The sequence below is a fragment of the Postia placenta genome (assembly GCF_002117355.1).
Source record: "Postia placenta MAD-698-R-SB12 unplaced genomic scaffold POSPLAscaffold_4, whole genome shotgun sequence".
NCBI classification, from domain to species: Eukaryota; Fungi; Basidiomycota; class Agaricomycetes; order Polyporales; family Adustoporiaceae; genus Rhodonia; species Rhodonia placenta.
Window position 1 is genome coordinate 2,203,956 of NW_020169835.1, and position 12,643 is coordinate 2,216,598.

General features: G+C 53.1%; 5 protein-coding genes across 5 annotated transcripts; 2 read left to right on the forward strand and 3 right to left on the reverse strand.

Moving 5' to 3' along the window:
• Window positions 1–722: 722 nt before the first annotated feature.
• On the forward strand, window positions 723–1,891 carry POSPLADRAFT_1045524 (hypothetical protein; the record flags this gene model as incomplete). Its single annotated transcript, XM_024478781.1, has 4 exons — window positions 723–1,064; window positions 1,098–1,445; window positions 1,510–1,662; window positions 1,871–1,891. The coding sequence occupies 4 exons, from the start codon at window positions 723–725 to the stop codon at window positions 1,889–1,891; spliced, it is 864 nt and encodes a 287-aa protein (XP_024341285.1).
• A 672-nt stretch (window positions 1,892–2,563) lies between these two features.
• Window positions 2,564–5,524, forward strand: POSPLADRAFT_1045525 (hypothetical protein; the record flags this gene model as incomplete). The annotated part of the gene is made up of 10 exons (XM_024478782.1): window positions 2,564–2,592; window positions 2,648–3,345; window positions 3,399–3,891; window positions 3,957–4,065; window positions 4,334–4,374; window positions 4,476–4,621; window positions 4,677–4,969; window positions 5,026–5,077; window positions 5,130–5,237; window positions 5,490–5,524. The coding sequence occupies 10 exons, from the start codon at window positions 2,564–2,566 to the stop codon at window positions 5,522–5,524; spliced, it is 2,004 nt and encodes a 667-aa protein (XP_024341286.1).
• A 557-nt stretch (window positions 5,525–6,081) lies between these two features.
• POSPLADRAFT_1138336 (hypothetical protein) lies at window positions 6,082–8,049 on the reverse strand (the record flags this gene model as incomplete). The annotated part of the gene is made up of 4 exons (XM_024484895.1): window positions 6,082–7,121; window positions 7,320–7,401; window positions 7,785–7,884; window positions 7,940–8,049. The coding sequence occupies 4 exons, from the start codon at window positions 8,047–8,049 to the stop codon at window positions 6,082–6,084; spliced, it is 1,332 nt and encodes a 443-aa protein (XP_024341287.1).
• POSPLADRAFT_1180124 (hypothetical protein) lies at window positions 8,043–10,566 on the reverse strand. The gene is made up of 14 exons (XM_024488730.1): window positions 10,504–10,566; window positions 10,377–10,442; window positions 10,264–10,319; window positions 10,184–10,211; window positions 10,007–10,129; window positions 9,336–9,947; window positions 9,209–9,282; window positions 9,084–9,155; window positions 9,009–9,033; window positions 8,879–8,956; window positions 8,763–8,823; window positions 8,650–8,708; window positions 8,514–8,590; window positions 8,043–8,464 (listed from the first exon to the last, which is right to left on the reverse strand). Exons 1-14 carry the CDS (start codon window positions 10,534–10,536, stop codon window positions 8,305–8,307), a joined length of 1,524 nt encoding a protein of 507 aa, XP_024341288.1. The 5' UTR covers window positions 10,537–10,566; the 3' UTR covers window positions 8,043–8,304.
• Window positions 10,567–11,062: 496 nt separating this feature from the next.
• On the reverse strand, window positions 11,063–12,038 carry POSPLADRAFT_1055112 (hypothetical protein; the record flags this gene model as incomplete). Its single annotated transcript, XM_024480605.1, has 2 exons — window positions 11,063–11,719; window positions 11,775–12,038. The coding sequence occupies 2 exons, from the start codon at window positions 12,036–12,038 to the stop codon at window positions 11,063–11,065; spliced, it is 921 nt and encodes a 306-aa protein (XP_024341289.1).
• Window positions 12,039–12,643: the final 605 nt, after the last annotated feature.

The window sequence follows — 12,643 nt, forward strand, 5'->3', positions numbered from 1 at the left end:
TTACCTCTATACTGAGTCCGTTCATCTCTTGCATCTCACTTTACTGCGCCCGCTGGATTGCTGCGCACGCTGGGCTTCACTATCACAAATTCAACAAACTTTCATAATACTTGATTTCGATGCGGTTGCTTCAAGATTTTAAAAAGCACGTTGCACCTCGCTCTTACCCCTGCTGTTATTCTCGGTGAGGCCGCGAGGCCTATAAGAACAGCCGCTATATTAAATCGCAGTCATTCGGGAGCCGTCAATTTAAACTACTAAGACTAAGCAGAAGTTGCGGGCGCAGGCCGGTCCGGACTCGGTCAGGAGAGTAAGCACAGCATACGTAACTGCAGTGTGATATCCTTCGCGGGCAAGGCAAGCATGTCGTTGCATGCCATTGGCAGCAGCACTGACGTCGGACCACTACTCTCGTCCGCCGCTATCATGAGCACCGCAGCATTCAGTGACCGGTATGGCATCTCACCCAGTCTGGAGTCGTGTGCTTAGTGACTTCAGCACAAGCCCAGCTACCCTCTATGTAAGTCTCTCCTCCAGAATATTGCTCAAAACCAAACAGCCCGTTTCGACACAACTCGATCGTTCTGGCGCTTTCTAGATGACTAAACCGATGCTCGATCACCCGAGACATACCCGGGCTCATCACGGCCGATGTCGCGTACGTGTCCTTGTCCGAGACTACCATCGTCTTGAACACGATCATGGCGACCTCATCAACTGCAATGCCTATAGAACTGAATGTCTCACATCGTGGCACTTCTCATCGCCTCTCACTGCTTCCGAACGATACTATCACTGCCCTGCAAGCCCGACTAGAGGAACTAACGTCCGTGCCTTCATCGCTCCAGAAATTGTTATACAAAGGCAAGAAACCACACTTGCAAGATGACGACACCCTCTCGCAGGCCGGGTTGAGAGACGGAATTAAAGTCCAATTAATCGGTCCGACGGCTGAGGAGCTGGGTGGCATGCGTGCAGTTGAGGACGAACGTAATAGAAGAGAGCGTATTATGCGAGAACGAGCCGCAAAGGCATCCGTAAAGGTACGTCCACGTACCCGTGATGTACTCTCATAGTCGCTTCTGACCGATCTCCAGGTGCGGTCGATTGGCTCACCTAGGGCCGAGTCGAAATACAAATTCCATCGTATCGAGGCCCTTGACCATCTTCCAGATCCACCAGCTGCACGCACACTCCTCACTCGCCTTGCTAACGACCCTGCCATTCGTCATGTTATGCAGAAACATAGTCTTGCCGTTGGTGTTCTGACCGAGCTGGCGCCACATGAGCATCCCAACCTGCTCGGTCTGAACGTGAATGCGGGACAAGCAATCAAACTGAGACTGCGCACGGACAGATATGACGGATTCCGTTTATACGGAGACGTGAGGAAGGTTTTGTGCCATGAGCTTACTCATAATGTATGGGGCGATCATGACGACAACGTAAGCCTTGATATTGACTGCGAGTCTCCCAGTGGATCTGAACTATATTGTCGGTTTGATCTAGTTTAAAGAAATGAACTCTCGGCTGAATCGCGACGTACTCGAGTTCGAACGTTCACTAGCCGAGGGCACACACAGCTTTACGTCAGGCGAGGCGTACGAGCCATCATCTGAGCTCGAGGCTGAGGCAAACGCGCTCATTATGGGAGGCTCGCATGTCCTAGGAGGCTCGGGGCCTGCTTCCACAGATGAGTCTTCTGTCGAACGACGCACACGGATATTGGAAGCAACGATGAATAGGCTTCGGAAAGAAGAGGAAGAATTGGAAGGGCAGTGCGGTACATCCACGACGCATTGACTTCATAGACGAATGCTATCGGTCGGGCATCATGTAAAGTAGGATGTATTCAAACTCATGCACCCAGATACTTTATGTCAGCGTCTAGTCTCCGAAGGACAATCACGTTGAATGCAGCACCAGCTGGCCTGACACAAAGCTCGAGGTAAGTGGCACAACAAATTGCCAAGCCTTTGTCGCGATGATTGTGCTTTAGGCTTGAAGGCACGCGGCTGATTTGTATTGTCGTCTACGCGCTCCCGATGTGGCCCACTATATAAAGTTTGCATGCCCAGAGGGCATCGTGCACTTCGCGTTTGGATCGTTCAGTCGACCTGCCTGCGTTCGTCATTGGCTATCAAACCGACTGCATTTCTTCGTACAGCCTTGGAGTCAGTACCAGTCTCAGTGAGTAGTCGTGATAACGAGTGTTGTGGCCCGCTACTTGGGTTCAAGTACTAGGGCCTCCCTCATACATTCGGTGCTAACCGTTTCCCGGAATATGTTTCTACAACAGGCCCGAGCTTGATCTGCGGCGCGTCGCCGTCAAAGGCCGTGGATTAACACCCTCGGCAGCTTCTATTGTGAAAACATTGCCGTGCTCTTCTGCTGTTTACCCGGGAATGGCCACCGGTAGTGGTGGTTCGCTTTGTTGGAATTGTGCCTGAGGCACTGGGGGACCTGAAGGACCGACAGTATAAATACCCCCCTATCCCTCGCGGCACAAAACAGTCTCTCCCTTCCACTTGCCTGCGTCTTGCCCGTCATATCCCTATTCACAATGAGTGACCCAACCAAACTTGAAGAAACGTAGGTCATGACAAAGGTCGTCTACTTCATTACTGAAGCTCGTTGCCTGCGGCAGATACATCACCGACGCTGGGTTTGGTCACATTACATGGACTCCGTCGACCACGGTGGACAGCCTTTCGTTTGTCAAAGCATTGGAATTTCGCATGATAAGCGAAGTAGACATCAGAGGATGTGTGCATCGCAACCGATATACAGAACGCGACGATGAAGGCACGGACGAAACTGGCTTACCCGTACATACATGGCTCGACGCTCTCGTCAATGGCCTCCCAGCGCTCTTGGAAGATCATCGCTTCAACATCGAGAAGTTGACCCTGGACGACTTGGTCTGGGGCCGCATCGCGCCACCGACGCAAACATCTCTCTTATTCCACTTGCACAACATCACAGAACTGGTCCTCTCCAAAATGAGCTTTGAGAATGCGAACCAGCTTTTGACGATCCTGGGGTCGTTCCCTCGCCTCTCCACCTTGGAGATGGACAAGTGTTCAGGCCTTCTCGTCGAATCAGATATGCTGCAAATTGCTAGGGCTGTGCCCCTCAATTTGCGCCACCTTCGCTTGGATAGTCCGGACTCATCGTACGGGCCAGTTGTCCAATGGCTTGCCGACGGTGGAGTCAGTGTGACTATCAAGAAGGCGTTCTTGGTTTGGGAGGAAGTGGATATTCCCGCTCTTCTCAATTTCTTTAGGACCATCGCTTCCTCTCTGGAAACTTTGACGTACATGCAGCGTGCACCTAACAAGCTCCGTAAGTCCCTATCTGCTCTTGCGGTTCCAATCAGACGCTAACACCATTGACAGACATAGACGACGAGCCAATACAGATGAACCTTCTCGACGACGGCAACGGACCCACAAAGGTCGATGTAGCCGCGGCCCAAGAGTTGAAACGTCGCACACGCGAATGCGAGGCCGCAGCGGAGGCAAATAATCTCTTGGACAGGCACCCTATTCAAGCATGTGCCACCGCTCACCTGCATGTGCGGATCACCTGGTCCCGACTGGCTCCTATTGCGATCAAGCTCCTCTGTCAGCTGTCCTCTCAGGCCGAATGCGTCTCTCTACTGCTCGATTTCTCGCATTCGACGCCCGATGACGCGGAATGGGGCCTCGTCGGCGAGATGCTTCATGCACTGGCTACACGACTCATCGCCGGCAACAGATGCGCACTCCGATTGCGTATGTACCCCGCCGTCTTTGAGAAGCTGCCCCGGGTCGCCGCCGAAGGGACTGGCTGGGACTTTAGTCTCACCCATGACGAGTGGGATTACGATCCACATCGCTCAGATTCCATGTCTGCGTAGCTCCGTGGTGTATTCCGGATAGTGGCTAGTCCGCCGTTATGTGATCTCGCTGTAGGCTCTCACGATGTGGTTTAACTCGGCTGGGAGCCCAATACTATTATGTGTCACTGTCTACAGGTTGCGAGATTGAGTGGCGGTTGATGACAATCAGTCCTATCATCCATGTAAGCGCAGTCGCCCGCAACTAAGGGTGTGCCGCTGATAATTTGCAGTGCACGCCGGTCTCACACCGGATAGCGCGACCAGTTCAGCCTCGTGCTGCGTATCATTGCCACCTCGGGGCTGGTATATAACAGTGAGGATATGTGTTGGGTGTACTTTGAAATATCTCGAGCTTTCTCGTGTCCTGTCGAAAGCGTCCGAGCCGACCTGCATTTCCACCTACCATTATCAGTATGATCATCGAACATTACGACAGCAATTTCGGTACAGTGGAAAAGAGAGATCGAGGATCTATGTCTGCGTTCGACGAGGTCTGTTGTCTATGCTTGAGATCGTAGTTTTCGTACTGAGAGTCTGATAGGATGTGTATGTTTCTATGGATATATCACCGGCCTATTGCGACGCCACTTAGTAATGGCCCAGCTCCTGTGCTTGCTCAGACGGCTACGCGCCCTTTCACCTCAGTGATCCCATTCCGAATATCCGGACCGCCTCAATCAGACTCGGCGCAGCGTGTAAACAATATCTCGCTCTTCTCCAAGCACGACCCTATCAAAGGTACTTGTTGTCTGCGAAAGCGTGTCCACCTGTAACACATTCGCGTACTATGTAGGAACATACATAATCGATCCACTGCTACCCACGGTACCTATGAGTACCGGTCTCTTCTCTGGTGAACACAACGTCCGTAAGATAGGGCAGGAAGCGGCACGCGATACAAGAACGCCAGGAACGAGTTTCGACGGGGGCTCTGATAACGTGTCCGATGTCAACGCAGCATTCCGCACTCGTCGCAGCCCCATTACCCTCGATTTAGCCGTGGTTGGAGACAAGCCACAAGGGTCCGACAAGTCGAGAGCACGCATAATGGCGTCGGCTCGCCACGGGAACATCGCCGTAAATCTTGTGAGTATGCAAAGGTCCCGTGTCGATATTGCATTCTTATGGTATGCTGTCTTCAGTTTCAAATACAGCAGAGCCGGTGTGTGGACCTCAATCTGCCTTTCCGGCAAGGTTAGTGCGTTACCTGTGCATGGCGGGCCTAGTTACTAATATCAGTGATCAGGTAACATGATCGTCTTGCTTCCTCCTGATTTCGACGGTCCCATTACGATCCGACAGCGGCGGGGTCGCAGCGCAATCAGTTTTCTGCCCGCATTCGCTGAGCGCGCCCGTGTGTTGCGAGACTTCCGTCATCCTCTCCTCTGCTTCCGGCACAGCTTCGATCCCAAATCCAGGACACGACTCGTGCGTTTTGGGCACTCGATCAGGGAAAATCACGATCGGCTTGAGTGGGTACGATAAGCCAGAGGATCCTTCTGAGAGCGGCGGCTTCCTCCAGATACTCGGTGGCGCTGCCAAGGCGGGGTTTGAGATGCTCGAGGTCGCACTCATCGGGCGTCCGCTATAGACTACATGATGGCAGTGGCGGTCTTTTCTGTTTCGGGTTATTTCATTTAGTGAATCGATGCCATATTGCTCATAAATGGGCAGTTTGACGGCTCAGCTACGCATCAGTGTGGCAACCACGTACTCGCAGCTACGGCTGACTCTGAGATCTAGAAATACCACAGATGCTCAACGACAACTAGCACTACACTCGGGTGCCATGCCATTTCGAGCAAGGTACGTGACGAGGAGGCTCAGGTGGCATAGTTAGGCTTCCGGGTAGTGCATTTTTATGCTAGGCCGCGGCTGGGGCCTTCCGACAAAGTTGAGGGGCGAATGAAGGGTTGAGACTGAGACTGAAGGAGCTCAGAAGGCGACTATCATTACTTTTCCGACCTCTCCCGTGCGTCTGCACAAATGCAAGATATGAGACTGAACATTCACAGCAAGACTAGAGATTGTATGATAGATCTGACGTTGACCAGGCAACCTATGTGTTGAAAGGGGAGCCATGATTACTGCCTGCTCGATGAACTGACGTTCTCAAATGATCATTTGGAGACAGTAGTCATCAAGGTGAACAGCTAACGCCATCATGCTGGCAGCACTCACGGTATCTCCAGTTCAATCTATGAGACGAAGTAATGAGTATCGTCGAAGCCTTTTGCCCGTTCAATCGGAAGCGGCAGAACACCCACCTGAGACACCGCCTTGTCGACCTCAGCTGCATACAGGTCTACGAACGCTCGCATGTCCTGCCCTACCAATGGTGCGCAGACTCTACAGCTTGATGCTACTCTCACTGCTTCATCGACCCCTGCCTCGATCACAGCCTTCCCGCTGGGCGTTTCGTCCGTCACTTGTTGGATGCTTGATAGATGATCCCACCACCATTGCCTGGTATAGTGTATAGTCCGCATCAAATTGTTCTGAACTGTGATAGTGTCGCCCTCCGAGCAAGAGTGCTCCGGAACTCCAGGTCGTCGCGCGTTATTCCGTGAGCTGCTTAAGAATATCCATTGACGATTTGGTAGCCAATCGAGAATCTTGCCTGACGCAAGAGGCTCCGCTGCATCACTGCATCGCTTGCGATAGTCGAGCAGCCGACAATATGCGGCAGCCGTGATCTCCTCGAATTCTGGCACGCGCGCAGTCTGCACAGAGTGCGCCAAGGAACACCTGGCCGCGAAGCGAACTTCCTCGTTCAAACCCAGTACAAGCGCGAGGGCATAAATGCGCAATGGGACTTCGGCAGCGATTATCCGCATCTGACTCTTGACCACCTCCATAACGCTGTCCATGTCGTATTTTAGTACAGCTTCAAGGACAGGACGCAAAGTCTCGACGTCGCGGATCTCGACTTGCTGCACAGGATAGCAAATGCGCAGTATGATGTCTAGCGTCCGGCTATCTTCTGTCATAGGAATGACCGGCGGACCATTCTTGTAGTCGGTGTCCTCCAATTTGGGCGCGGAAGGCTGGGGCATATGGAACATGACATCGAAGAACGGGGATGCCTCTGCCAAGATGGCCTTCCGTACGTGGAAGTCGACGAGATCAGATGAGCGTAAAATTACATCTGCAGTCGGCTTATTGAAGGGCGGCGATGCGTCGCGGACTTTAAGCTCTGCGGACTCTGCGGAGGAATCGTCTACAGCAGACTTTGTCACTGATCATGATGCATAATATGTAAACGGTGGGCAACAGAGGACTGTGTGGAGTCGGGGACCTACTTTCCGCGATGACAGACCAGCGTGAGCTACGCTGTGAGCGGAGAGGAATGGCGTGGGGGATGCAATGATTCAGTCTTCAATTGTCTCGTTACGGGCTCAATACGGAACCCATGCCAATGCCTCATGTCACTCACCGTGCCAAAGTCCACAGTCTAGACCAGATGCTTCTCTGAGATAAGTAGGGAACGCTCGCACGTGTCCGTTATTATGGCACATCTATGAAGCGTCCAAAGCAGTGTAAATTGGAATCCGCTGAGCGTTTATCATGTTCAGCAGTCCCTGCAACTTGAACCATGTCTTGTATCCTGCGCAGCGCAGACTGAGTCCTTTGCGCATGCAGGGCCCGGATCTCAGCTCTTCCGTACGCCATAGATCGGCAGTTGGTAGGTCAGGTCGAAGGCTTTCATCCAGACCGCGGCCTCTGAGTATTTGTGCTGACCGGAAAGGAAACTAACTGGTACCAGCAGTGACTGCAGAACTGGCTTGTGCGATCTTCTAGCTCCGCGTCAATTGTTGCGTTTTTGCGTGATATATCTCGAGTCCAAGATCCCTTGAGGAGCAAGGAAGCCTGCATATCAGGTCTCGTCAATTTTCCGTACATGCAAGCCTTTAGGATATTGCTGGATAATGTCGTATGGGACGGGTAATCGAATATGAGCTACGACACCATGGACGAGACTAAAAATACGGTACCCCATGCTTGCACATGGCATCGTTTCAATGTATGCAAACGTCAGGATAGGTCGTCACTTACCGGTGATTCTGGGTACTTAACCGACTAATACCGAGAAAACAATCGTCCGACGCGAATTGTACGAAAGCACACAACAAAGACAGAAACACTGCAAAGATAGCGTGAAGCATATGAGGCTTATAGCATAAATGGAGGACACAACGGAGTGTGCCATGAATCTACAATACTACGAGCAACCAATAATCCCTTGAATGAACACAGATCACAGCAAACGCACCGCCAGTAACCAAGCCCTTCCCCCTGCCCCCCGAGGCTGTTACACCGAACGCGTATTAGTCAATGAGTAAAATAACACAGGTATCTACGTCGATTGACTCGTCAAGAACGCGACGAGACGCGCGGTCTGAATATTCCAAGAGTGTCGCCTAGCTGGAGGGTTGCGCCGGCGACGCCTTCCTATCGCCTGCGTCCTTCTCCTTCTGCGCGGACAGAGTGCTCGGGGCATGTGAATGCGTTTGTCGTTTTGCCCGTGCCGCACGCAGCTGATGGTGCTTCGACTTGCCCGAAGCCGCCTCCGCGACCATTCTGAGAACAAGAAGTCAGAATGATCCTATGACACTAATGTGATACGAACCGCTCGAGTTCTCTCCGTTCCTCGTCTGATTCGTCAGGATCAGTTGACTTGAAGACTGCGCCCATTAGAAGCAAGCCCTATAATTATCCACGATTCAATACTAGAAACCCACGAAGTCGTGCTGGCGTGAGTTTACCTTGGCTCTATTGTAGAGTACTTGATCTGAAGCCTCTGGATCTTTCAAAACATTATCCACTACCTGCGCAGGCATGATGTCAGAAGCGGATCGGTTCGGAGTGAACATACCACCTACTTCTCGAAGCACCTGAACAACTTCAAATCGCGTGCCTCGCCATGACGCGAGCATGATCTAATCGAAAGAAGCATGAATTGCGAACCTTCGCAACTAGTTCATCCATGCTTACCTTGCCTGTGACGTCCTCCTCCAGCGCGCGAAGCTCGTCCTCAGGGATCTCGCCCTTTGCTTGCAGCTTCTCCATTTCCTACGCTCACTGTTAGGTAATGTGTATGTGAAATAAACCTAGGTCCACACACTTGAATGACTTGCTGCACGCCAAGACTTCAGAAACATGAGAACAAACCCACGAGGAGGGCGAGATTCTTACTCACGCACTGCCAATAACACCCCAGGCGTCCTTCGCCATGGTGCCCTTCTCCTTCAGCCTCGAGAAGAATCCAGGGCTATCACGGACGTTTAAATAGCGCACTTGCGGGAAGATCACGCCCGCACTTACATCCCAAGGAACTTCTTCGATTTCAAGAAGGACGTCGCTTTCATCATATACACGTTGCCGATTGTGTGCAGAAGCTTGAAATTCCCTTCTTTAGTGGCCTCAGCCTGTGCATACGTATAGGACTCACCTCCACGCCGAAACTCTCCAGCTTCAGATCGTCTGCTTCTCGTCGCATCCTCGTTTCAAAATTCTTCGTTTCCGGGTCGTCCTTGTCCCCAGGATGCTTCGCCTCCACGAACGGCCGTAGCCGATCTTTCAGCTTCTCCGTCAGCACGCGCACGCGCTCCTCCATGTTCTTGCGCCGCTCCTCGTCCAGCTCCTGCAGCTTCTTCTTCTGCTCCAGTGTCAACTTCGAGCGCCTCTTCCCGTTCGTGTCTTTGTCCTGTGTGCGCGCCTGACTCGACGGGGATCCCTCTTTGTCCTTGGCGGTGACTGACGACAAGGATGCTGCACTCTTGGAGCCCGAGGCGGGCACCGCCGTGGCCGGGCGAGGTGGGGAGGCAGTGCCGTTACTCGCAGTGTGAGACGCCCTTTCGCTCGGCTCTGACGACGGCGTGGCGAGGGGGCTGATTTCAGTGTCAGCGGGTTTGGGAGAGTGCTCGAGAGCGGATTGGGGACTCTGTTCGGGTGGCGCACCCGGCCCTTCGTTGAGCTCTCGCTCCATGTCCGCCTTCTCCTCTTCTGTCATCATGGTTGTTGCGACGGAGGTCATCTCCTTCATCAAGGATATTTCGCCGATCTTGCGAACGTCCGGGGCGCGTGAGGCCAGACACGCAGGATAGAACGGCTGCAACTCACGTAGTCCTTGAACCGCTCCCCACCGAACACGTTCGCGAAGAACCCCGCAGCATCATCCACACCGACGCCTCCCTCTTTGTCGACCATTTTGGCGCCATTTCGATCATATACCGCTCTCAGATTCTGCAAGGTATATCCACTTAGAAGCGCAATGAAGGGAGGGAAGGAAGAACATACAGAATCTGACAGCACTTGATAGGCTTTGCTGTAGCGAGATTAGACCCTGAACAATTTCTGGTTGAATCGGCACGACCCACCTGATGTCCTTGAACTTCTCCTCTGCATCTGGAGACGGGTTCTTGTCTGGGTGATACTACATGTTGCAACCTCCTGAATGATTGACGGAGCCGTTGCGGTGTGTCATGCTCACCTTGATGGCTTGTTTGCGATATGCCTTCTTCAAATCTGCGTCATTGGCATCAGGGGACACCCCAAGCTGAGGCACAAACATAAAGTGATTCAGCTTCTGCGTAGTATCCAAGCAATCCCGGACATACCAGGTCGTAATATTCCGTTTCCACAGGAGCCATTGCGAGCCTGAAATGAGCGGGTGATAAATGTGCGGAGGTGAGATGCAGACGAGCGGCGGCGCAGAACTGCGCGATGACGGATTTGGTCGGCAATTACAGCCGATCTGATCAGTGTGAACCGGACTGCTTCTGACTCGCTCAGTTCGGCTGCCGCCGGAATGCTCCTGCCAGATGATGCATTTCCTTCCGTCGTAGGTCCCTGATAGCCAAGACGATGCATTGCAAATGGGTACAAACGGCAAATATGTAGAATGGACAAATGCGACAACAAGTGATTCTTGACACTACTACAAATATGCGATGGGACGTGAAATGACACTCAATATGATAGATGTAATGAATACGTATAATCGTCGTGGAATGGTTGAATGCCCCAATAGATGAATCTTCTTTGCAGTGTGAGGTCGTGCACAGACGAATCTATTTGTAGTGCAACGAGCAGATAAATAGGGCCATACATTGCAGCCCCTTGCCGCACAAGCATGATGCCTTCGTGTTGAAACTCGGATCTATCAAGCGCAGCTCATCACGACACCGCTTCGTGTTCGTCGACGGATGGCGAACTCGAGAAGCGTACTGTCTTGCGCGGGGAGAGTTCGGCTGAGAGCGAGTCGCCGTCAGAGGTCGACGTCGTTGACATCGTAGGGTTCGCCATTGAAGTCTTGCGACTGCTTTGTACGCGCAGTAACCGCGACATGCTCATCTGTAATCGCGCGGGAAGGAGAGTCATCGACCCGCTCCGATTTTGTCGTGCCTGGGGTGGGGGAACGGCCGCCGTAAGCGTGGAGCCCGTGAGGGACAGATCTGATGCGGTCGGGGTGAGCACCGCTGAGGACGCTGTGCTGCGCGGCGTTGTCGGCGTACCAGGTTTCTTGAGCGACGAGCGTTTTGGGGGTGGGGGGAGCATGCTAGCGGAAGCTGAGCCGCGTCTACGTTCGCCAGCCACCGCAAGTACTGGGAGGGGTTTCACAGGCGATGAAGAGCCATGCGAATGAAATGTTTCGTCTGAAGGATGTCGCCCGCGCGGCGGGTATGGCGGGGGGCTGTGTGGAGGGTGAAGGTGCGGCGTGCGCGATATGTGCAGGCCCATGGCTATTTGCTGGATCGTGGGACGCGGCGCATCCTGGATGCTGTATCGGGGCAATGCGGGGGGCCTGCTCTCGACAGCAGTCGAGTACATGCCCTGGCACGCTACGCGTCACACTCCAGAGATCCTGCATCGGAAGCATATCACTCACCATTGGACTGGCATCGCGTTTCCTGGGAGTGCTGAAGGACCGCCGCACAGAAGTCATGATCTTGGTGGCGGTCATGCGGGCGTGAGAGCCACTCGCGCCTGGGCTTTCTGTCAGGAGCTCCCCACCCCAAGGCTGCGCACGCTGCTCTGGGCGGACATTGGAAGTGGGGTATGATTCGGAGCGCGAGATGCTGCGCAGATCCACGATGGCTGTGGCAGACCTCCCGTGCCGACGACGTGGAGTTGGAGGAACGGCGCCGTTCATTTAGATTGCTGTGGGTAGTGGGCAGCGGGCCTGCGGGGAGATAGAGATGGGAGTAGGAGGACAACAGGGGATTGCCACGGCCGATGACGAGGTGAACCGGCGAACGGAGGACGTAAGGAAGCGGTCACGCGACGCGAGCAAGCCTCGAATGGGCACGAAACAAAACACACGTGGCGCCCACGCACCTCGATCACATCAATGTGGAGGCTTAACTAGGCAACTCTGCTAGAATGGTAAGCCAGTAGACTACTTTAAGTACTGCCACATCGATTTGCTCGGAGTGCTGATGTCTCCGTGGCTCAGTCTGAACTGCATGTAGCCTATCACCGACCGAGGAGAGCGACAGAAACTGTGCATGATAAATACATATATCAAGTACAGTGGGCTTTGTGCTGCAATCAACACTTCAGCTTGTGGTCGACTGCGAATGACTCCAGACACAATCATTTTCGAGTGAACAACATAAAGCGGATTCAGTGAGGGAGGAGGCATGGTATATCGCCTTCAACATGTTATGATGATCAGTTCATGATGCTGAATCAAACTATGTGCAGGAGCAGGCGTTACCCACACTCGGGACCTTACGGCGTTGCAGAGATAGAGGA

Bases quoted from the DNA above. Each gene is read 5' to 3' on its own strand.
- POSPLADRAFT_1180124 (XM_024488730.1), bottom strand. From the start codon at position 10,536: ATGGCTCCTGTGGAAACGGAATATTACGACCTG. The intron at 10,212-10,263 runs GTGGGTCGTGCC...ATCTCGCTACAG, and splicing joins GAGAAGTTCAAGGACATCAG to CAAAGCCTATCAAGTGCTGT. The intron at 8,709-8,762 runs GTGGTATGTTCA...CTGCGCAGGTAG, and splicing joins TCAGGTGCTTCGAGAAGTAG to TGGATAATGTTTTGAAAGAT.